The 24,427-nt window shown below is 58.8% G+C and overlaps 1 protein-coding gene across 3 annotated transcripts; it reads right to left on the bottom strand.

The window, feature by feature from the left end:
• Positions 1-1,126: 1,126 nt before the first annotated feature.
• RRP1B (ribosomal RNA processing 1B) lies at positions 1,127-24,377 on the bottom strand. Of its 3 annotated transcripts, XM_059164864.1 has the most exons (16): positions 24,161-24,377; positions 17,533-17,615; positions 15,989-16,046; positions 14,677-14,762; positions 14,299-14,360; positions 13,601-13,730; positions 12,752-12,816; positions 12,148-12,329; positions 10,599-10,687; positions 9,948-10,045; positions 9,092-9,111; positions 8,428-8,556; positions 7,347-8,011; positions 5,712-5,864; positions 4,570-4,633; positions 1,127-3,713 (listed from the first exon to the last, which is right to left on the bottom strand). In XM_059164864.1, exons 1-16 carry the CDS (start codon positions 24,288-24,290, stop codon positions 3,520-3,522), a joined length of 2,208 nt encoding a protein of 735 aa, XP_059020847.1. In that variant the 5' UTR covers positions 24,291-24,377; the 3' UTR covers positions 1,127-3,519. The 3 variants fall into 3 exon arrangements, with proteins under 3 accessions (XP_059020847.1, XP_059020849.1, XP_059020848.1); XM_059164866.1 differs by lacking the exon at positions 17,533-17,615 and having other exon boundaries at positions 24,161-24,300; XM_059164865.1 differs by lacking the exons at positions 15,989-16,046; positions 17,533-17,615.
• Between the last annotated feature and the right edge of the window lie 50 nt (positions 24,378-24,427).

The following is a 24,427-nucleotide window of genomic DNA, read 5'->3' as shown; positions in this document are numbered from 1 at the left end:
GCTCAGAGTCCGGGTGTGCAAACGGGGAGAGGGCCTGTGCGGCCCACTCTTAAAACTGATGAGCACAGGGGCGCCCGGGTGGCTCAGTTGGTTGATTGTCTGCCTTTGGCTCAGGTCACCATCTCCGGGTCCTGGAATCAAGCTCCCTGCTCAATGGAAAGTCTATTTCTCCCCTTACTGTCCCGCAGCTCAGTTGTGCTTTCTCTCTCAAATAAAATCTTCAAAAAAAAAAACCCCCAAAATACAAAAAAACCCCAAAGCTTTGACGTGTGCGGTTTTAGGTCTGTGGGGGATTGAGTGATGGGACTCCCAACCCCAAGCCCCGGGCAATGGGTTTGCTCCCTGACACGTGCAGCATCTTAGGATGGGGTGAGTGTGGGCAGAAGGCCCCGTGCCTCCCCCACCAAGGGGCGAAGGGTGAACGAGAGCCAGGCAGAGGCAGCCGGGCCAGGCAGGAGCCCCTTCTGGGAGTTTGCATTCAATCGAGGTACAGCCTGCAAAACCTGGGCTACGTTTTGGAAAAGCGAGAGCCCGAAACCCAGCTGGCTGCTGTGGCAGGAGTTCCCCAAGGAGACCTGGGGTCAGGTCAGGGCGATGAGCAGCGGGGACAGGTCCCGCAGGCATTCGAGTTGCTATTTGAGGGGCGAAGTCACACTCTGCGGGCTGGTCTGAAATCCAGACCACAGCCGAGGAAGTCTGGGAGCGCGTGCAGGTAAAGCTGGAGCACGGCCCTGGCGCCCGCCCGCCCACCCAGGGAGCCTGTCACGGTCCCCCCACGCAGTGCGGCAGGTCACCCGGCAGACCGGCCTCAGGCTGCAGTGGCAGCCTGTCTCTGGGGCAGAGCTGGGTGTCTCCGCCCGGGACAGGGCACCTCTCTGCTCACGTGTCAGGTGAGGCCCGGGGAGCAGAGGCGTCCGGCTGGTAGTGGTGTTTCTGCCCAGGCAGCTGCGGGGATGCTCGAAGGGTCCGGGAGCCGCGCCCAGCAGCCCCTCACGGACTTGCGGTAAGGTCGTGTGGGGGAGGGACAGGGCCGAGCCTCCCCGTCAGGCATGTGGGCCGATGTCCGCGTCCGCCAACCCCTGCCTTCCGGTCGTTCCCCAGAGGCGTACAACATCAAGGACTGATGTGAGTGCAAAGAGAGGTTCTGTTTATTGGACTTGGCTTGGATGCGACGGACACACTGCAGACAGAAGGACAGACTGATCGTCAACACACGGTTCTTGCCAGCAGAGCCAGGTAAATCCAGAGAAAACACACAGATCAAAAGACAGGTTCCATTTCATGTCCTTTCCAACACCAACAAGCGCTTCCGCACGTCCCTGACCCTCCTTTGTGCTTGCGGGTACACGGGAGTTCGGACTACGCATTTATAAAGTGTGGTACCAAACTGTACAAAACTAACCAGACGGGGGTCGGAGGCAGGAAGAGGACTGTTTTACAAACTACTAGATCACCAGCGTTAAGGTAAGGGGTTTCCAGTTGTGGACTTCCAAGTCCCCTTCGCGACTCTGCCTGGGAAAATGACATGCACCGTGTAGAAACTGGTGTTCTAAATACATTTCTTTGCGCAACACACTCGTGTGTGTCTGTAACAAGAATTAAAAAAGTTTTCTTCCTTCGTTGCCAAAATCTAGGTATTAAAAATATGCCCCCGTAAACCTACCGAACTTACCCACAGAGTAAGTCAGGACAGATTGGGAGGAGGGACAGGGTCCCCGGTTGCTCCCGGACCCGAGTCCGGAGGCGCGGCCTCACCAGCCGGCCCAGCTCCCGGAGCAGCAGAGGCCGCCGTGCGTGTGACAGGTGGTCCCTGCATTCACCCAACTGTGCCCTTGGGTGTCTCGCTACAACATCTCAAGCCCGCTGGACTACACGGCCTATCTTTAAAGCTAAATTAAAAACCGTTAGAAAAATAATCTGGCCAATGGTAATGGGACACTTTTTTCTTAGACAAAAAGTTAAAAATACACGACTCTTCCAATCTCATCATCTGCCATGATCGGGCTGGGTTCTGTCTTACCAAACGCAGCACGACGCAGCACTACCGGCCCACGCAAACACCGGCCCAGCACCTCGGACACCAGACTTCCTGTTACAGGGACTGACGGCTCAGTCGAGTCACGTCTTCTCTCAGGGACTAATCAGGACCAAACTTCATTACAGAGCAGGCAAAGGACAGGGTGCACCCCCTCTCTTGGCCGGCGTCCACTGCACGGGCCGCCTGACCCCAGAGGCGCGTAACTGCAGACAGAGCCCCACCCTGGCGACGTGATGTAGAAACTAGAGTCACGTCAACACAGCCCCGCCAACCAAGGGGGCCTCCCTGGTCAGGCGAAGTGGGGGCTGGTCCCACTGAGCAGCCCTGGGGGCCTGTATGGGGTGGAGGCAGGACAGGGAGGCAGCCCCCACTCCCGGGAGGCCTGAGGTCCCCTGAGCAGTGCGCACCAGGGCAGCACTGAGCACCCCCACACCCACATCACAGACCTCCGAGTTCATTCCTTTCTTGAGGTCTGTGATTTGTGTTCGTAAACTCTAACGGGAGCCGGGGGCCCAGGGGCTCCCCTAAGGTGACCACGTGATTCCCGAACGCGCCCCCCGTCCATCACTCGAGCTCGGGGCTGGATGCAGCTTCCCTGCGCTCCGTCCCAGCTCCTCCTGCGGAAGGCTGAGCGCCCGCCTCTGACTCTCGTAGTGAGCGAAAAGCAGAAATCTACAGAAATCTTCAGCGCAAGCTTCCACACTTCAGGAGAGGGGCCGCGAATGAATCAAGACGCACACGCAGTTCTCAGAGGGGCCGGTGTCGGGCTTCCAGCGGGAATGCAGGCCGTCGACACTGCCGCCGCGCCTGCGAACCGACGCCTTTCCGCCCGGAGTCAGGAGAGTGGCTTCCGCGGAGGCCGCTCACTCCGGCGGGCGGAAGGGAAGGAGGCAACTGGAGCACAGGACCCCAAGCAAGGAGTGTGCTCCGTCGCAGGTGAGCGCCGAGGAGCGTCGCTCACCGGTCAAGACACTTTGGGCTGGCCTGAGAGGTAGGAACACGGAAGGAAACAGGGCCCAGGGGAGGGAAGGGGCGCCCTGAGGGCGGAGGCTCCCCTCTCCCCGCCCCTCCTGCAGGTCCGCGTTATTGCTGGTCGGGTTACGGGCGTCTGTCCCGCACAGACTGCCAGGAGTCTGCAGACCGGGGGAGACCAGGAGCCTGCGTGGCCGCCGCAGTGCTAGTGCCTGAGCTACGCTGCCGCCTCCAGGCTCCCGCGGCCTCAGTGCCACGTGACGGACGGTCCCTGTGCTCAGCTCCCAGGCTGGTGGGGGTCCCAGAAGTCACCGCAAATGCCAGGCCCAGAGCGCTCCCACCGACGGCATGTGTAGCAAAACCTTCAGGCAGAGGCCCACAGCGCCCGCTCACACCTTGTTGACACGGAGTTCACGGGGACTTAGAAACCAACAGAAAAGGCCCCACCTTCTGAAAGTTATAATTTATAGGCTCTGTACAAACGCGGTCTCTGAGAGGTTCTGTGGCTCCTAGAAGAAGTCCGCAGCCGTTGGCCTCCTCTTTGGCGTGGCGGGCAGCAGCTTCCTGGTCCCCGGCGGGGTGCTGGTGGGCGAGCTCGTGGCGGTCTTTAGCACTCCATGCAGGGGCTTCTGCTCAGGGTTGAAGGCCACTCGGGAGGGGCCCGTGGGACTGACCAGGATGCTCTTGTCTGTCTTCTTGAACTCTGGCCCGGATGAAAGCAAGGCCCCACGTTAATGGAGCAGCACTTCTGACCTGCCTCCCCCGGCCAAGCAGCATCCCCCGTGGGCACTTTTGCCATTTCACACCGCCGGCGGCTCCCACGGGAGCCAGGCCATGCACCCCAGCAGGGCAGTGCCTGTCCCGAGGCTGAGAATGGGCCCAGGGCTTCAGAAGGAAATGGAGCCGGCATCCTGGTTCACGGGGCCGAATGAACCCATGTCTGCAGACACCACGGGAGGGGAGGGCCGGTGGGTCTGGTTCTGAGAGGAGGGGGGTCAGGGGCGCTCAGGGAACACGATGACTTCCCTTCCCGCTCTCTGGCGCCCCCCACCGTCCGATGTCTCCAGCTCCCGGAACAAGGCCTCGCAAGCCCTGGGGCCTCTCAGGGCCGCGGGATGGTCCCTTCCCTCCTCATGCACACACACGTGCACACACATGTGCACGCACGCACACATTTACAGGTGGGCCCTACGAAGAATCAGGTCTTAAACACACTGCATCCTTTTAGAGTCTGGCTTCCGTTAACAAAACAAAACAAGCCGATCGCACCTGGACTAAAAGCAACCAGACGAGAACGTCCCTACTGCCGTCTCCCCTGGGACATGGCTCCCGAGGCAGCCACCGCTGGCCACCATTGTCGGTGCACCAGGCCAGGCCAGCCTTGCGCATTCTGGGTGGTCCAGGCTCAACAGGGCTTTCCACCACACCTTCTCCCAGGCAGACACGCCTAGAGGCCCGAAGGAAACCCCTCCGCACCCAACCCTGGCCGCCCCACCGAAAGCCTGGCGGCACGACTTACTACTTGGGAATAGGTCAGGGCCTGCGTCGCCCACACTCACCTGCGGTCATGTTTCTGTTCAGCCCGAAGGTGACTTTCTTGGAGCTGGATGGCGTCTTGTCTCGCTGCAAAGGGAGAACCACCAAGGGAATGAGACAGCAGTGGTGGGGGCGCTCGGCCGGGCGGACTGCACCGACCCCCGGACACCCTCCGTCTGGACAGGCCAGCCCTGGGCCTGGTGTCTCTGGGCACACGTCAGGCACCCTGGGGGTGATGCAGGGCACGGCATAAGGTCTGAACCTCCCAGCCGACGGGAGAGCTCAGCTCTTCAGAGCGGCAAGGGAGCCCATTCACCTGGAGTTTCACAGTCTCACACACACCAGGGACGGATTCTGGCTTTGGGAGGCAGTGCACATGCTCCCCAGCGTTTCCCACACAGATCGGGGGCTTCTAACAACTCAGAGTTAGCCAGGATGCCTTCTGTCTAGAAGACTCCGGGTGCGGGCCCGCCCTGCATGAAACACCCCATTTCTGGTGAACCCCCCAGTTCTGCCCACACCATTCATGCTTTAAGGCCATACATGTTTTAGGACAGGAACTTGTCTCCTGTCCTCAGGGTCATGTGGCAGGTGTCCCCGGGACACGGTACGTGTACGTGGCGAACACAGGCAGTCGCCCCTCCGCTAGTTTGAGCAGGTACCGTGGCTCAAACTCCTTTTCCCAGAACGGTCCCTGTGCTGTGGGCCTCCCGGCAGGGCCAGCCCAGCAGCCCCCGGTCCACTCGGCTTCGGTCTGCATCTGGCTCCACACCCCCACCGGCACCTGGTGGAGCTGGCCATGTGCTTTACCGCGACCCCGACCCAGCCTTCCGGGAGTAGCCGCCACTCCTTCCCCAACCCTGATCAGTCCTCTCCTATGTCCTAGGCAGTGACCCATGCTGACCTCCTCCAGGTCTCCCCTGTTCTCAGGCATTCAAAGACGAGGCTTCACCCACGGCACCTGCAATCCCCGCAGCCAATCCCTCAGGCCATCCCAGATTGCCGAGAGACGAGCCCGTGTGACCCCTGCCCTGGGGACCCCCAGCACGGCAGACCGGGGCTCCACGGACAGCAGTGGGCCCCGAGGCCCAGCGCCCCGCGCCCGCGTGTGTGGCTCCCAGGCAGCAGTGGGCTGTGCGGCTGTGGGGAGGCTGAGCTCACGCACCTGCATGGCATGGGGCGCAGAGGCGACGGCGGTGCTGCTCTTGGCTTTTCTGAAGAACAGTGGCTTTGGTAAGAAGGGGGTGTTGAACCGCACAAAGTCATTCTCTGGCCTCAGTGGCCGCTTCTTGGAAGGGCTGGAAACGCCCCCACCCCCCTGTGAAGGGAGGGGGAGAGGAGAGGTCACACCCGTGTGCAAGGGGGGACCGGGGCCCACAGGACACGGCGTCTGCAGCTCAGACACTCCCCCGCGCCCTGCAGCACTCCCTGCGCCCGACGCGGCTCTCGGACTCAGCGGGTGTAGACTCCGGGTGTAGACCCCGGCCGAGTGCTCCCCAGCCGCTCAGCCACAGGAGCCGCGTTTCTCTATCTTCCCGCTTAGCTGTCCCTGCTCTGAAGACGCCGGCCTTTCAGAGACCACCTGTGACACGGAGCTTGTCTCCTCATTTCTGACCAAAGACCTCACCAGCCGCTGAGACGTCGGGGCCAGGAGAGTGAACATGAGGTCCAGTTAGGACCTGCAGGTTGGTTATGGCCGACAACCCTCCCCAGGTATGTGGCAGCCAACTGCTGGCCCCGCGAGGCCCCTGCTCCGGCTGATGTCATGCCGCTGGTCTCTGCAGGGTCTTGGCGTCCCTAGCTTGGAAGCTGCTGCCTTCCCTCAGCAGACCCCATGGTGCCGTAAGCAAGGGCCTGACCTGGGGGCCTCTCTCGCATGCCAGCACCCCACGGCAGAGACACATGACCGCTTTTGAGAGGAAAACCCTCCCTGGAACCTATTTAGCAATTGTTCTGGTGCCGAGGAAAACTGTCTGGGCCTGAGAAGTAAGACGAGATTGCTCGGATAGTCTCAGCGAAGAAAGAGACCAAATGAATGGTGCGCGGGGGCTGAGGGACGGGGGTACCAGCGACAGAGCTGCTCAGGGGACGGTCTAAGGCAAGACCGGGCTTCCCAGAGTCCAGCGGACAGATCTGTGTTTACCCAGCTAAGACTTTCCCCAAGCACAGACTCACCTACCTACCTGTCAGAAGCACCGTTAGCCTGGGAACAGCGCTTAGAGCAGACATGGGTGCCCCTGACCCACGGCCTCGGCTCCCTGGGCGCCGCACAGCAGTGCCTGCCCATGCGCATGCTGGACGCGGGCAGCAAGCCTGTCTGTGAAGCGGCCAGGGAGGAAGAACTGACAGCTCAGTGGGTCGCAGGGTTGTGACTACTGCCGGGTGTCGAGGTGGCCACATAGTGGGGTGGGGGCAAAGGGGAGGGACACATAAGCAGACACATAAGCACAGACGGGCAGACAGGCTTTCCATTAAAAAGATAAGAAAGGTAAGAAAACTGGCCCCAACAGCATCAAAGAAAAGCTGGGAGTTGACGAAGGAACAGGAGAACAGGGCCTGGCGGGGACGCCCGCCCGTGTATACGGCAGGGCAGCAGTGTCCTCAGCCAGGGGCACTCCCTCCTGGCTTGGGGCTGGCCCCTCTGCAGCCGCAGGGGGAGCAGCCTGCTGGGGCGGGGGCGCCAGGGCACCGGCGTAGTTCCTCGTTGGCCGGGGCTGTTACAAACCAGGGCTGCGACTCGGCCCGGAACTCTGGCCTGTCCCCCCACCTCTGCCCTGAAGATCGGGGCCGGCGGCCTTACCAGAGCTGGGACGAGCGTGGCCTCGGCCTCTGGCACCCCGCCGAGCGACACAGACTCAGGCCCCTCCTTCCTCCTCTTCCTCTTTTTCAGAATGGCAGCTTTCTGAGCAGACGGGCTGTGCAGGTCAAGGCTGCTTGGCTCCCCCTTCTTTTGCTTCAGCCTCCCGCCCGGGGACAGGGGCCAGGCCAACACCGGGGGGCCGCTGCCATTGACCGGGAGGGCTCCCAGTTTCCGCTTCTTCTTCGGGATGGGGGCCCCACCGGCTGGGGAGGCTCCTGGAGCCAGGGCCTGGGTGCGGGCGCTGCTGGGGCCGCCAGGGGCCGCGTCCTCCGGAGGCAGGGGTGAGGCAGGCTCCACGCCCCCGCCCTGCACCGTGGGGCTCCTCTTCCTGGGCCGTTTTCTCCTGCTGTGCACTGGGGTGGGCTGCACGCTGCTCTGCTCCTGGGGGCCCGGGGTGGCCACTGTCCCTGGCTCCACAGGCGTCTTCAGGACTCCGCCCGTGCTGGCCTCCGGCTCGCCACCCCCGTTCTGCTCTGGGCGCATGGCTTCCGGCCCCGACCCCGAATGCTCAGGCTGGAGGTGGTTCTTCTTCTTCTTCTTCTTCCTTTTTCTCTTCTGAACACTGGCTTCGCTCTCCTCTTCCTCAGCAAGAGACAACTTGTTTCCTAGAAAGACACCAGAGCCCGTGAACAGTGTCCAACGTGGGAAGGGCCATAGGCTTTGTCGGGCGCCTTGCTTTCCCTGGCCCAGCCAGGACCAGAGCCTCCGAAGACCAGTTCCCGCAGCCGCGTTCAGGCCCGTGGGAACCGCAGAGCCAGGGCGGCCGTGAACACCAGCGAAGGGGGGTGCCGAGTCCCGCGCTCTTCACACCTGCGCACTGCCCCTGAAGGTGCCTCCAGGAGGGAACAGGGGCTCTACATTCTGGGAGGCTGTGGGTGGTCCCCTGGACAGCCACGACACTCAGCTCTTTCCCCTCCAGCCGCCAGGAGCCCCGTCCGGGGCCAGGCCTCCCAGCGCTCCCCGACAGCGGCCCGCGCCCGCCACGCCCTCCTCCCTCGCCAGCACCGGCTTCGCGGCTCACCTCGCTCCTTCTCCAGGTCTGTTCTCTCTGCAACTTTATTTCCTTTTCTCTTCTGCCTTCCTCGGTCGAGGGTTTGGTCATCTTCATCAGCAGAAACACCGTCCACAAAACCGAACTGAGACACGCTTCCTGCTGGACCCCAGAGCCGCCGCTCGTCAGCCGAGACCGTCAAGGCTCTGCACCCGCCTCGCCCGGGAAGCTTCTCCACCCTGACTTCCACGCCCTCATCCTTGCTCTCATGACCTCCCCAACCCGAAGCTGCCGCAGACGCAGGGAAGGCACCGTGGGGGAACACGCTGACAGCGGGGCCCCTGGGGCTCAGCCACCTCGCTCCCATGGCACTGGCCACGGACGACAGCTTTTCCCCAGGGGCACAATGACCATGACAGCAGAGGAAAGGGAGCCCAAGAGCTTGACTCCTTTTTCCTGGAAGTTTCCTGGACCAACAGAAATTCCCCCAATGAAATGACAAGGACCCCCCTGCCCTGCTGCGGCCTGGGTGCACGGCGGCGGGGCAGCTCTGCCCGCGAACGGCCGTCACAGGCGAGGGCTGCTGCTAACGCTCCCAGCGCCTCTCCGTCCTGTGCCTCAGCATTTGCCGTGACTGCCCCAGCGGGGCCACGTGCAAGTACCGTCACCCGCTGCTTTCCTCCGGCCTCCTCACCTTCGGAGAGATCCCGGAACCTGAAACACAGAACAAGGGCCCCTGAGGAAAGCCCTCTTTTCTCTCTTCCGCAAGCACACACGACCTGATGTGTAGGCTGTGCCCTCTGGGCGGGCGCAGGCCACTGTCTTTTCCTTCCCCAGGGGAGGCCAAGGGTGCTGGCAGCCAGAGGCCTGAAGTGGGGGAGGAACTGCCCTCCGGGACACGGCGACCTGCAGACTCTGTCTTGGTTCGTTCACACAGAACAGAAGAAATGACAATTTCTTTCTCTGGGCTAGAACAGCTTCCCTCTCCGCCGACAGCCCCTTGTCCTCTCTGCTCACCCGGTGGAGAAAACGCTCCCCGCGGGGCCGGGGCCGGAGCACATGGGAAGCGTGGGGGCTGTGTGCTGGTGGGGGGCTGAGCTCTGGGGGTGTGGGGAGCGGGCCTGAGCCCGGCTCCGCCGTCTGCCAGCTGGGACACCAGCTGAGCCCCGTGGGCAGTGGGGAAATCAGAGAAGCCGTCCTACAGGGCTTTCCTCAGCGTGGACTCCCGTCCAGTGCTCAGAGGGGCGGCTGTGCACAGGGCGGCAGTCCCGTGGGCTGCTCCGTCCGAGTTACAGGCGCAGCCGCTCTCCGGCATCCCCACGGTAGGAGGGTGGGGCGGGGGGCGATGAGGGGCCTCGATCCCAGCTGAGCGGCTCGCCTGCACCGCAGTCTCTGGCTCTGCTGATGTCCGCCGCTGCCACTTCTCTCCGCACCACTAGGAGGCGGCCGCGTGTGGGCAGGGGCGTGGGCAGGGGCCGCACCCTCCCCCACGAGATGCGTGAATACAGGCCGAGATGCGTGAATACAGGCCGTGCCCACTTGTCACCTACTTTTTGATGAGCTTGGAGAGACGCTTCCTGTTGAAGGGAGGGATGTTCTTCTTGTTAGTGATTTCTAGGAGTCGGTCGGCAACGGCCTTGTAGTCAAACTGTGCGAGAAGAGCAGCGAAACGTGACCCGCAGGCGAACCCACTCTTAGAAAGTCCCTTCCGCTGGTGACAGACACCGGCAGCGTGGGACTCCGGGCGCACTCAGCAGGACGGTCCACAGGTGAGGGCTAAGACCCAGTGACCAAGAAGTTCAGGGCCATGTTTGAAAAATCTGTTCTACTTTTTGTCGGGGGACGCTAGACCTCGTCCGTTCTATTTATTCTTTCCTTAAGAAAAGTCGTGGCAAACCACACCCCATGAAGCTTGTCCGGGTGTGCGTCTTTGTCAACTTAATCTAGATGTCCAACTCGTGCTTGGCAACACGGTAACCTTTCCTGGAAAAGCACGGAGCTGCCTCTGTTGTACAGAATGGGATCTATGGTTCGGGCCACAGTGGGACTGACATCTTTCAAAATTCCGTCCCCTTGGTCTCCAGTGAGCTCCTCGTGAGGAGGACGTCAGCGGGTGAAGACTCCGGCCGCGCGGAAAACGAGCCGTGACCCTAATTCCCACTTAGCCAGGCCTCACCACAGCGAGTCCATGTTCTACTAACCTGGAGCAGGGGCCCGGCGTCCTCCAGGCGCCCTCCAGGCTCCCCGTTGTCGTGGACCCCGTCCTTTCTGGACTGCTGCTTGCCCAGCGCTATCAAAACACACCCAGAGACAGAGCTGTTCAAACACACGGCCACGACTACTTCCACAGGAGCCACCGTCTCTGCCTCTGCACAGAGAAAATCCTGCCAACACATCTGTCAGCTCCCAAAGAAGTCTGTTAAAGGAAGTCCCGGACAAATCGCACATTTTGCCTTTCAATGACGTCACAGACAAAACCTCTGCTGCCCTCAGTGCCCGCCAGTGCTCTGTCTTCACATCAACTGCAGCGGGGACAGGAGGCCCGGGCACATGGGAGCAGAGCACTCGGGAGTCTGTCCTGGTTTCAGGTAAATTTGAGATGATGCACTAACGTCTCACAAGGCTGCTGCGGCAGACACAAATTATTAATAATGCGACTCTTAACATTTAAAAAGGAATTCAAAGAGCACTGATGACCATGAAGAAGCAGATAGAGATCACCAAAACTCACAACTTGTCATATCCTAGAGGCTGGTTAGTGGTGGGGCCTCTGGGCCCAGCCTGGAGAAGACAGCGCAGGGCTCTGTCCACGCGGGTCCCAGGCAACAAGCAAGACCCACGGAGCTGGGGACAGCCCCGTGATCATGCAACACCTGCTCGAGGTCACCTGGTTAGTCCCCTCACCCACGCTGAATTTAAGATTAAAGTTTTTCTTCTTTCGTTGTAAAAGAACAGTTTTTCGGATTAAAAAATAATGCACGATTGCCGTAGAAAATGGAGAGCAACAGAAAAGGCACAAAGGAAGCAGAAGTCCCCCATAACTGCCGTAACTGCCGTGTGGGGCCAGCAACGGTCATTCCTGTAGCCTCCCAGACTTTTAAGAGCACGTGCCAAACCAGGCACCTTGTACGTAGTTTTGTGTCCTTTTGTAAAAAATGCTGAAATTCCCTCTGGCCATCAGTTTTTGAATCTCAGCTTAAGGTCTATGTAACATTTCAAAAGCCTGGGTATACCCTGACTGTCCCGTTTACCTAACGCCACACCCCTCAGCACTGCCAGGGTCAAGGGGCCCCTGAAATGCAGGGTCCAGGGGCAGCCCCAGCGGCAGCAGCCCACAGGCTTCAGAGAGACCCAGGGGCCCCGGAGGTGAGGAGGCGGCGTGGGAGCAACGCCCATGCGCAGGGAGCACACCTCGGACCCTCTGGCAGACACAGGGCCCCATCAGGATGTTTAAACCTCAAAACCCCAAAACAGAAACCAAAGCAAGTGCAACGACAACATAAACCCTGCGGAGACTGGTGGGACCAGGAGGCGCGGGCGTGGTGGGCATGGAGGGGGCTCCTGGGTGCAGGGCTGCGTGTCAGCGCAGCGGGGAGCCAGCTACCCCCACCCCACCCCACCTGCTTCTCTGCCTACTTAGGATCTCTGTATCAAATAAATAAATAAAATCTTAAAACAAAAACAAAAACAAAAACAAAACCGTTCCGCTGAGAACTCTGTCCAGACCCACTGTTGGGGGAGTCGTCTCACCCGGCTGCTCTTTGCGGACTGGCTTCCTCCACGCTGCCTCATTTCCCGGCATCTCTTCCTCGGAGAACGCGGTCTCACCCACTTGGGTTCTCTGTTCCTCGAGGGTCTCTTCGGGGCCGAAAGGAGACTGGTCTACGATGGCTTCCAGAACACCCCTCGCTATTGTCTGCACCAGTGTCTGGCTGAGGGTGGAAGACAGCAGGGAGAAGGTGACGACAACGCGCGGCCCGGTCGTGAGCGTGGGTGGCGGGGTGCCCAGCGCTCGGCCCACTGCAGCCTCCCGAGCACCTGCCGGGACCCGTCACCCAGGCAGCACCGTGCCTGTGCCAGCCAGCCGCACCGGTGCGGGGCCAGCGGACAGCCACGCGGGGAGGGTGGATGCAAGTGGGAGGGCCTAACTCCTGGGATGTCTGGGGTCAAAGCCAGCAGAGCCCATGCCGGACTCCAGGCGTCCCACATCTCGCACAGGAAATTCCAGAGTCCAGCTGTTCTGGGCTCTGCATAAACCATCGCGGGTGCCCTGAGTCGCGCCTCCCAGCGACTCTACCACCACTGCCCACGGTTAAGCACCGAATGAAGCCGCGAGAGCACACATGGGACTCACTCCTTAGTCCTGGCCGCAATTTTGCAGAATGGATCAATAAACTTGAGATTCTGATCTGCCAAAAGCTGAAATTCAAAAACAGAACAGAAACAATCTTTGATACGTCCTAGGAAACGGAGCCACTCACCTTTTCCACACAGGTTACGTCTGGAAAACAGTTCTGTCCACACCCAAAACCCACCGTGTGAACTGCTCAGATGCTCAGAGGCAGGCCAAAGGCCACGGCTGTCTTCCAGTCGCCTGGTCAGTCCACTGACCAGAGAAAACCAGCCCACTAACCCATGCTGTTCTGCGTTCTCTGCCCTACAGACAAGCTCTTCACAGATGTCAAAAACTGTAATATTTTTAAAATGTAATATTTCTACTTCCTTTTAATTAAAAAAAAAAAAAAAAAAGCGTTCACTGCAGAACACCTGTAAAAATAAAAAAGCAAAGATCGCTGACAGTCCTGAGTGGGAACCCGAGTCCTTCCACACACAGTCCATGCACAGGTGAATCCACGCTCGGGAGAGGCATCCGCGAGCACAGCTTTATTTGCTGCCTTTCAAAACATCGATACCATGACCCCATCCTTGTGCTGATACTGGACTATGTTCGTCGCTTCCCATGGTCCCTAAGTGAGACCTCCCGGTGCATCCTTAGCACACAGCCTGTGTTCCCGCATGCCCTGCGCCGCTCGGCACGCGCTCCCAGCTGGGGAAGGATCCGCTGAAAGAGCCTGAGCCCGTTCCTGGCACCCCTGCGGCGGAGCACAGCGCCTCCTCCGCAGCCTGGGGGCCACGGGCAGAGCCAGCGCCCCGGTCAGGCCGGCTATGATCAGGGGACACTGGCAGCCCTGCGGCGTCTTACCTCTCTCCCTCCCACTTTGGACAGCTCATGCAGATAGATGCCGATGAAGTGGAACTTCACCCCGTTCGGAGACTGGCTCTCGGGGTGCAGGATTTCTTTCATCAGGACATCGAGAAACAGCTTGATTCGGCTGAAGAAACCACACACACGGTTCTATGAACTACGGCAGGCCAAGGCCTCTCTCTTCCCCAAAAAGGAAATAGTCACGTTCGTTCTCATGCTCCGCGGCGTGACAAAGCACTTGAGGCCGAGCGCGTGTTGCGAGGAGAAAAGCAATCCGTGCAATGGGTAGAACACGCGGCACGTGGGCCCGGCCCCTCCAGGAGCCTCTTTGGGCTCCGAGTTCTTCACGCGGAAGGAGGCTCTGCTCCTCCCCGGAGTTAGCAGAGCGGAAGGCAGAGATGAGGCAACTCATCCCAGCTCGCTCATTGAAATGCTTGAAAAACACACTATTACTTTGAAAGATTTATTTTACATTTTTATTTTTTTAAGATTTTTTTTTTTTAAATATTTGACAGAGCCACAAGCAGGGGGAGCAGCAGGCAGAGGCACAGGGAGAAGCAAATCCCCACTGGATGCGGGGCTTGATCCCAGGGAGCATGACCCGAGCCGAAGGCAGACGCTTCACGGAGTCACCCAGGCGCCCCTACTTTAAAAGTTTTAAAGCCACCAAATGCTGGTCTCAATAATTTACCGACCTCTCTTCCCAGCCATCTCTCTTCAGAACCTCGAAGGACTGCCTCAGGACCAGACGGATCAGCTGGAGAGAGACAACTTTTGTTACCCAGGAGAGAGAGAAACGTCCGTCAGCAGAGGAAGAGACCCATGGAACCGGCAGAGCCGCATCTCCGAAGTGAGAACAGTGTCAGCATCACTGCAGGGAGCGCTAACGAAGGACCCAGACTCACCGACCTCGAGAACACAGAGCCGCACTGCAGCGCGGATGCACATACCGTCCCGTGACTGCAGGAGCCCTCGCCTCGCCCCACCCGGACACCCTTCCCCTGTCCGGAAGCCGCCGGCCGCCTGCCCTCCCCAGGCCGCCGAAGTCGACGGGGGAGGCGTGCAGGTCTTACCATGTAGAACTTGTCCAGGCGCAGCCGGTCTATCCCCTTCCACTCGCGGTTCATCGTCTGCCAGAACGTCTGAATGAACAGGTGCTCTGCGGCGAACGAAAGGCTTTGAGTACTCGGTGTCGGGCTCACATACGACCACACAGCAAGAAAGTAACACAGGGAAACAAACTAGGATTCTCTGTTATTTACTTTTTCCAAGAATGTTTTTGGCAGCTAGAAAATCTGGTCAACAATTAAGTTCACTCAGTAATTTCTTTTCCATTTCCACAAAGCCCGTCATAACAGGAAGGCTGCGGTATCTTGCTGTTCAACCACCCTGCTCTACGCAGCGCTTCTATCCATCCCCTGCAATGCCTTGTTTCTGTCAAAATCAAAAATTCTCTGAGCCTCGTCTACAGGGCCCCTTCTGCCCACCTACACCTAATCACCAATCCAGAGCCATCGATTCTGACGAGTGCTTGGACGATCTGCGCAGAAACTCAGCTTTCGGTTTCACGTTCCGTGTCAGCTGGTTGAGTTCTAACCAAACATTCTATTTTTCTCTTCTGAGCCGCGAATCTACCACTCTTCCATCCAAAAATAACTGTTGAATTTTTCAGCCTGTTTTTACTTCTTTATGCACATTCTTCCTTGATATGTGAAAACCTAGAGAATATTCCGCGTGTAGACTTCTGCTTGTTATGAGTGGGCTGGAGCCCGGCGGAAACATGGAGCCGCTGGGGTCCCTAAGGCCGGTGGGGGCCCCGTGCTGCGCAGCACTAAGCGGAACCGACCGCCACTTCTGCGATCTCTTCTCCCTTAGTCAGGGATCAAAGCCCGAGTGTCTCAGGGATAATTCATCTATCCCTCTGCCTGTGCTTTCTAGTACAGAGGGCTCACTGCGCGGTCTACCAGTGATGACCCTCCGTGGTGCCAGTCTTCAGGTCAGCCCGGCTGCCAGAGGCTCCAGCGAGCCCCGGCACATGCATGCCGAGCCTCTGAGCGCGTTACGGCAGCTCAGAAGGCACAGACTCTGGAGAGTTTCACTTTTAAAAACAAACCGAAAAAAGAAAAAAAAAAGATTTTATTTTTTTGAAATCTGTGCGAGGTCACATCATACTGCGCAAGATGCCTCTTTCAGGGTCATGGCTTTCCCACGGGGAAGGTCTGTCTCCCGCCAGGTGCGCACTGGTAGCCCCAGGTGCTGTTCAACAAGCCCCTGGAGAAAGGAAACCCTCAAGGAAGGAGAAACCACAAAGCCTAGTTTCCCAGGCAAGTTACCCAAGCTGATGGACGAGGAAGCTTTGAAAAGCAGGAAAATGTCAGGACTTACGGGCCTCTGAGTTGTTAACAACGTGGACGAGTTGGGAAATAGTGTTCGCTAGCTCCTCCTGCAAAGGCGGGGTCGGGGAGAGACAGCGGGGTTACTAGGCGGCAGCACCGGGACGGGGCAGCGTCTGCTGGCGTCGGGACCTCCAGCCGCGCACCATGTCAATTCCACCACACGCGCAGGTCCCAGTCCCAGGGGACTGCTGTGCCACGGGACAGGCCTCTGCGGATCACGCTGCGTGTTAGGGACAGCAGCTCTGGTTTCTGCGCAAGTGACCCACACGGGCAAACTAGCTGCCAGTTCCTGGCTGTAAACATCTGATCGCGGGATGGAGATTCCAGCCTTAGCCCCAAACTACGGCACAGCGATGATGGCAGGGTCCCCTGGCGGTTAGACACGGGACGGTCACTCCTCAGGGCTGCATGTGCACAGACAGTCCTGGCCTCCCCCGGCTTGCGGCAGGCTAGAGCGGGCCCGGGGGGGACGCGAAGGTGACGGGCTCCCATCCAGGCTCCGCCCAGGGCCAAAGGGCCCCATGAAATCAAGCCCTGCTACAACACGGCAAGCCCGCCGGTGGGGAGAATTTGGTGGTCCGGGTCTAGGAAGAGACCTCCCCTGGGGAGTGGCCACCAAAGAATCCTGCTCAGGACAGGAGCACAGCCCTCGTCAGGGGGACCTGCGTCCGCCCGCGCTCACGTCTTCCTCCCCCGCTTTAAATGAGCTCCCAGACTGGAAAGGGGTGCTCCCGCTCCTGTTTTCTTCCTCCACTAAAGCTGTCGGCTGTCACTGCTGAATGTAACTGAAAAATATTTGGCCCTGCTGTCCTACTCAAAATGTGTTCAGCGGAGTAAAAGCAGTAAATCAAAGTGTGCCATCACTCGGCCTGGGGAAGCGGGGGGGCCACACGCTAATCCAGACACGTCAAGGCCGCGATGGGCTTGCAAGCCGGCGTTCCCGAGGCTCACCCTCTGCCCTACAGAGGCAGGCCTGCTCTTACGCAGCGAAGCTCTGTCAACACTCAGTCCCCTCCTGAGACGGCTTTGGTGGTGGGGCTCAGCGTGCGTGGCAGCTGGGTCCAGAAGAACACGCACCTCCGTGCCCAGCCTCCGCCTGACCTTAAGGTTCGGGCGTCAGAGGCAGGTCCGGGGTTGGTCTACAAAGATCCCGACCCCCCGCAAGGTGGCCACCCAGTCCTCACAGGCTCTCAGACCACTGCTGTGCCACGACTGACCACCAGCAGTAACAGACAAAACAAAACTTGAAAATATGCAGTCATGTAAAACTTCCATGGGATGAGCTATGAAACTATGACAGAGAAATACGGAATCTCCATTGTAGGCACATTCTTGGTTATTTAAAAAGGTAACCTCACTGCCTGGCCCCAGGGTCGCTCTCTGGATGGACGAGAGGCGGGCAGCTGAACCCTGAGCAGTGATGTCACAACGCGTTTCCGTGCACGGGACACGGACCCAGCAGAAACGAGCAAGCCCCTTTCTCCACCTGGGCCAAAACACCCCAGCCATACGACAAAGGGAACTGTATGTTACCTGGAGGAGGGGTTCATCCTGCACCCACATGCAATAGAAGAGCCCTTTCCATATTTTTAGAAGTTCTTCTTGACTGAAACCTCCTAGGGGACAAAACAGCACAAACGTCTTAGAGCCCTCGCATTTCCCGCCCAGAGCCTAGAACCGCCACGCGAGCAGGGACAATAACACGTTTTCATTCTCTTACCCACAAAGGTCTTTTAAAATTTTTTTATTTTTTATTTTTAAGGCTTTATTTGAAAGAGAGTAGAGTCTGAGCACAAGTTGGGGGGCAGAGAGGAGAAGGAAAAGCAGACTCCCCACCGAGGAGCTCAGTCCCAGGACGCCGGGATCATGACCGGAGCCGAAGGCAGATGCTTCACCGACTGAACCACCAGGTGACCCACAAATGTCCTTTTTATTCTGAAGCATCCACTTCCTCGGGGTATAAAAATAAACCTGTGTAGATCATGTAGTTCTATGCTTGACGGGGCAGGTGGTAGTGGTGGTACGTCCTCATTCTCTGGGTATTGTGTAAGGAAGTGCATGCCATCACAACAAAAAGTCAACTAGCAAGGCGGTCATTTACAAAAGGAGCTCCCTCTAGGTGGCCCTCTCCACCGAGAGCCCGCGTCTCACCCCGGCACGCTCAGGCCGCACTACCCACACTGGCATGGCTCTTACAAAACACAGCTGCAAGTCCCAGTCCCGTACAGCTGCCCTGGGGACACTAGGAGAGCTTTGCAATATTTTTGCAAAGACACCTTATTAAGGATCCTGCCAAGAGGTCAAAGGGCCACACCCCAACCTCTCTCCCTCCTGGTTACAGTTTTCACTAACTGGGCAATGTCTGCCTGACTTTAAGTGACATCACCTTGCTTAGTCTTGTCCGGATTCATTTTCAAGCCATATACCCCCTTGAACAAGACACGAGTCACACACAGCCTTCTTGCTCCCGGGCAGACCCCCGGCATGGAGTAATTGCTGAGTGACATAAAGGATCGCAAAAATCAGGTAAGTGTACATTCTTGGAGTTTCCAAGCCTATGGAGAACAAACAGAATCCTCGAGGCTTGGCTCATGTCCCCAATGGTCTGTGTTAACACTTCACTAGGAGATGCTAGCAAAACGCTTTTGGAATATCAAAGGACGACAAACTAGGTGAGTGCCAGGAAGCTCGTACACACCGGGCATCAACGTACTTTCAATACACTGAAAGGTCATTAACAAGCGGTGAACAGACCCCTCCTGACATACTGAAGTTAGTTTGTCCACAGCGGGAGTGCACCGCCTTCCAAGTTACCCGAGACCTTTCTCTATCAGCTCTTTTATTACAGTGCATTTGGATTCTCTGTGATAGGTTCTCACTTCAAACCACTATACCAGGAGCTAAAGTTTACTAAGATGTATTTCCTTTAGGGGTTGGGCGAATGACATGGCAACCAGCTTCCCCACCTCTCCTACCTTGCGTGAATAAGCCACACCTGGGGGCCCGCTGCTGCTAGCACGACTATGGCGTGAGTGACAGATCTGGAGCCCCAGCCAGAGCGAGTGATGCAGCGGCCGGCTCCTGCCTGGATCCTGTGGCTCAGAAAAATCCACGAGGTGATGGGAGAGCTCAGCAGTTCAGTTCAGTTACTTCATAGGAAGAAATTAAAAAAAAAATGTGTGATACTGGTAGTGTGGTTGTGTGAGAACGAGTCCTCAGGCTCTGGAGAGCCACAGGGAGGTGTGTGGAGGGGAGACGTCTGCGCGGTTCGCTTCACGATACCCTGGTGGAAGGGCGACGTGGACAGAGGGGACAGCCCAGGCAGGGAGTCACGGGGCGGCAGCGGAACAGTGAGTCTGCTCCTCTCAGAGGCTCCTGCCCTCCCCCCACCTGCCCGTGCCGGAGAGCCTGCGGGAGAAGGGACGCAGCGTCGGGGCACGGAGCCGGCCGAGGAGAAAAACAGTCTGGGGCCATCAGGTGAGCTCCTCCGTGAAGCTGTGCTTTGCTGTTTCCCCTAAAAACTAGTCTGGCTTGGGGGCCCGTGAGTGGCTCAGTCGGTTCGGTGTCTGACCCTTGGTTTCGGCTCAGGGTCACGGGATCTGCCTGACACTCTCTCCCCGCTGCTCCCCGTCTTGCTCACTTGCGTCCGCACACACTCTCTCCAACACGTCAAATGAAACCAGGGCGTCCGTGTGGATATTTTGTCAGGCTGTAACTGAGAAGAAGTCTTAACCAATAAGGACACATTTTTATGGCAAGATGCTCGTATGTTACACCAAAAGTTACACAATCAAAAGCGCCTTGTTCACTACCCCCTCAGCCCCCAGGGACCCAGCGTCCATCTCTCCGGATCCTCCCTGGGTGCCGACGTAACGCTCACGCGTAGTACAGAAACGCACGGACGCATGGCTGTGTGTGTAACCTAGACAGCGTCACACGTGCTACGCTTTCCACATTTGGCCACACGCTTAAAAATAGCGCAGCGTATGTTTATCTCCAGACGGTTCTTCTCACCAACTCTAAGCGACAACCTGACGCACCAAGCACGTGGGGCTCACCCACACCTCTAACAGGCAGAGAGGCAAAGTGTGTGTATTGGAGAGCTTCACGTGACGGAAGACTATGGATCCCACCCCAGTAACGGGCCGACAGCAGACCCCAGACCGTGGGCAGGACAGGGGGTCGGACGTGAACACACAGTCTGTTTCTTCCCCTGGGAGGCAGCGAAGTGTCGTGGACACGAACCTGTGGCTGGGCCCCAGCTCGCTCCCTACTGGCCGTGCTGTATCGGAAAGCCAGCGGCCAGCCCTGGGCCCGTTCCCTCGCCTACAATGTATGTAGTTTCTGGTTAGGGTCAAAATCAAAAGCATGTTCTAGACGCGCTTTGTAAGAGCAGAGCACTAGTCAGTGCTACTGGTAGGTTTTACGATTTTTCACGGTCTCCATCCACGTGCACGTACGTGTACTTTCAATATATGTATAAAAATCATTGGTTTTCACCAGGAATTTAGTTGGTCAAAACACAGTAGCATTTTTTTAGACATTTATGAAGTAATCTCTACCCCTAACGTGGGGCTCGAACTCATGGCCCCGAGATAGAGTCCCAGGCTGCAGTGAGCCCCCCGTTTTTCTTTTCTTTCTTTTTTTTTTACGTGCACTTACAGTTGACACACTGTGTCACATCAGTTTCAGGTGCTCGCGACAAGCTACCGTGGGTCACCCACACGACGCCGTTACCATGTCACTGCCCATATCCTCCGTACCTTTCACCCTGTGACTCACTCATTCCATAACCGGAGGGAGGCCTCAAGTACCCATTTTTGAAGCATTTAGAGTAAAACAGAGAAATGCTCATCATTTAACTTCTCTTCACTGTGCGGGTAAAGTACTCATCCGAAGCAGTTTTGGCTCACAACTGCTTTTCATCTGTCTTCTTGGGGCTGACTTCCTCAAAGGAGTGCCACTCAGCTTCTGGCACCAATATGGGTTTAGTTACTTCGCAACAAACGAGGCGAACACGAACTGAGATGTGGGCAGAGTAAGCTCCCACGGGCTGTGGGACCCGTGGAAGGGAAACACCTGACTGCTGCTGAGCCCCGAATGAGCTCAGGAGTCATCTGAGGTCCGGCGAGTCCACATGCGGAGAGCTAAACACACCCCCAGCTCTGCACGAGGTCCAGAGACCCCCTAAACCTATCAGTATGAGGAAACACTTCCCCCATTACTGAATCTGAAAGCCCATCACCCTAAGATGCACGGTTCCTTTATGAGCCACCGTATGAAAGCACGAGGGCAAATAAAATGCTCACAAGGTTGATTTTAAGAAACGTTCCCAGGTCTGCAGATGTAAATGTTTAAAGTTGCAGAATCAATAAAACTGGGGGGTGCGGGAATTCTATCTTTTGTTGATTGCTCTATTCCCAGTGCCGAGACTATGGACAGCACGCAGGAGGAGCTGTTTGCTGAAGACATGAACGCACGAAGAGTACAAACGAGCTCTCGTTTGGAGGACAGTGATCGTTCTGTGAGTGCTTCACGCAAACCGTTAAAACACCAAAGCAATATTTAGCGGCTTGAGGCACCGCGAAGATTCCAAATTTGTTTTTAGAATCCTAAGGCCATCAGGGCATCTGGTTGGCCCTGTTGGTGGAACATCTGACTCTTGATCTCAGGGCCTTGAGTCTGAGCCCACTTTGGGTGTAGAGATTACTTTTATTTTTTAGTAAGTAGGCTCCGTGCTGAGCGTGGAGCCCAACATGGGGCCTGAACTCACGACCCTGAGACTGAGACCTGAGCTGGGATTAAGAGTCAGACACTTAACAGACTGAGCCATCCAGGTACTACAAGATCACTGAAAAACAAAAACAAAAAAAAACAAAAAAACCCCAGAACAAAACACAAAGCTATCTATGTTGCTGATGGGCAGTTTTGTATCACTAAGATGAAGATTTCACACTTCCTTTACTAGGCACACGACAAAACACAACAAACTGGACGCCTGGGGGGCTCAGTGGGTTAAGTTGCTGCCTTCGTCCAGAACGTGATCCCAGGGTCCTGGGATGGGCTCCTTGCTCGGCAGGGAGCCTGCTTCTCCCTCTGCCTGCTTGTGCGCACTCTCTCTCTGATGAGTAAGTAAATAACATCTTAAAAAGACAAAAACAACAAAAAACCTGCAACGAACTGTGTGCCTGTCAACGAGATGCACACGTCAGGCCAAGTTACTCCCCAACCGGCATTTCACGCCGATGGGGCTCAGCGGCAGCAAAAACCTTGTTTATTCTGTCCTTGTGGTCACTGCCTACCACACTCGCCATACAGTTTGTTTTCCGGAAGCCCAGCGTACTCCACGCATGGTGGTGAACGAGAGACACAAAATAAGTCACTCTCAGCGTGATGGGTGCTGATCAGACACGACCTTGTGAGCACGGGTGTATGCCCAGTGGCCTCACACCCCCGTGTCCCCTCAGATCCTGGGTCTGCTCGCCAGAGGGGTCTGAGCAACAAGCTCTGTCTGGCCGTCTTAGCCCTCATGTCCTTACTCTGCTCTGGTGCACAGGCCGCCCCGCATTCGCCTGATGTGCTCCCACTTGCGGCTGAGCAGACGGACGGACACTCACCCTGTCTGGGGAAGGATGGCACACGGACAGGTAACGAAGCCGCAGCTAAGTGCCAGGCAGGGACACACTGGCTGTTCTGGAACCCTGGTGGGGCGGGGCGGGGCGAGGCGGGAGGGAGGGAAGGCACTGTGGAGGGAGTGACGCTGGGCTGAGTGCCGGGAGTGAACAGGAGAAGCAGAGGCCCAGAGCAGAGAAACCAGAGCCAGGAAGCGGCACGAGGCCGTCGTGCAGGGGCTGAGGTGGGAGGGCCCTGGGAGGACAGACCGCGGCCTGCAGACCAGAAACCCAGGAAGGTCGGACGTGATGAGAACAGTTTCAGACCAGCCCTCGGCTGGTCGGTGGGGGACAGGTTCAAGAGAGCGGCAAACGGAGTTAAGGAGACCGGTAGGAAGCAGGCTCAGAGTCCAGGTGGCATCCAGGGGCTCAGGGAGGGCAAAGAAACTCGGAGGAGGACACACGAGGACGCAGGAGACAGCGGATGAGGGCTGGGGAGCCGATGGGGGAGCGGCGTTGTAGGACACCACCGTGTGCCCAGCCAGACGCTGAGTGGATGGGGACAGAAGTGAGGCAGAGGAGACCAGGTTTTAGGGGGAGGAAAATGAAACGCTTCTGGGCGTCTGAGTCTGCGGTGCCCTTGGGACACCAGGCGGGAGGACCCTGCCCACAAGGCCTATCTGAGCCGCGGCAGCCAGGCCTGCCCCGGCCACGTGGGTCAGGACCCTTCAGCGGACTTGGGATGCCTGAAGCCGGGCCGTAAGTGGACTCCAGGGGATCCCGAGCGGAACGGAAGTTAGCAATCTGGTCTTCCCTCCTTTCCCACAGACTTCCCCTAAAACGGCGTCTGCTCTCCTGGGTGCCCGTGTGCGGTTTCTCCCCGGCGGAGGCCCACTGAGAGGCCGGCGCCGCGGCCCGTCGTGGCTGCTCCGCGGACTCGGAAGGCAGCAGCGCTCGCAGCCGTCCAAGCACGACACAGAAGCCCCGCTCCCCACGGCGCTCGCGGCGTCCGGAGCCCGCGCAGCCTTCCGACGGCCTCGCACGGGTCAGGAGCAAACCACAGGGCCCGGGTGACCCGGCCACCGCCGCTCGTCCCGCTTCGAGCCCCAGCAGCCTCCGTCTCGCTCCTCTGACGGCCGTTCCCGGGCGCGCGCGCTCCCCCGCCGCCGTCCGCACCCGCTCCCCGCCCCAGGGGCCCGCCCGGAACCGGGGCTCCCCCTTCCCCGGGCCTCCCTTCTCCTTCCCGGCTCAGACTCGACCGCCGCTCCCGGCGCCCGCACGGCTCCCGGCGCCGCGCACCGCAGGGGCCCGACCGTCCGCGCCGCCGGCTCCCGCCAACACGTGCTCCCGCCGAGGCCCTCGGGGCGCGGCGGGGGCGCGGGGGCCCGGCCCCGGGTCAGCCGCCCTCCACCCCCGCCCCGCGCCTCCGGGCGCCCCAGCCAGCCCCTGGGTCGGCGCGCTGGGTCGGCGGGGGCGGTGCCCGCGGCGCGGACGCGCACGGACGGGCCCCCGCGCCCCGCCCCGCCCCGCCGCCGGCCGCCCGCGCCCACCTGCCTCCCTCTGGGTCTTCACGCTGAGGTACTGGCGCAGCTTCCTCACCGCCCGCTCCCGGATGCCCTTCTCCTGGGACGCCAGCCGCTGCGCGAACTGCAGCTCGGCCGGCTGCATGGCGGGGGCCATCGCGCCCGCTGGACCATGCCCCGCCGCGCCCGCCGCCCGCAGCCTCCCGCCGCCGCCGAGCAGCCCGGGGCCGCGACTGCGCAGAAGGCGGCTGGCGGCGGCGGCGTCGCGGGCTGATGGCGTCACAAAGGCGCCCG

The sequence above is a fragment of the Mustela lutreola genome, chromosome 2, assembly GCF_030435805.1.
Source record: "Mustela lutreola isolate mMusLut2 chromosome 2, mMusLut2.pri, whole genome shotgun sequence".
NCBI classification, from domain to species: Eukaryota; Metazoa; Chordata; class Mammalia; order Carnivora; family Mustelidae; genus Mustela; species Mustela lutreola.
The sequence above is the reverse complement of the archived record's forward strand: the minus strand, read 5'-3'. Positions and strand labels throughout refer to the sequence as shown.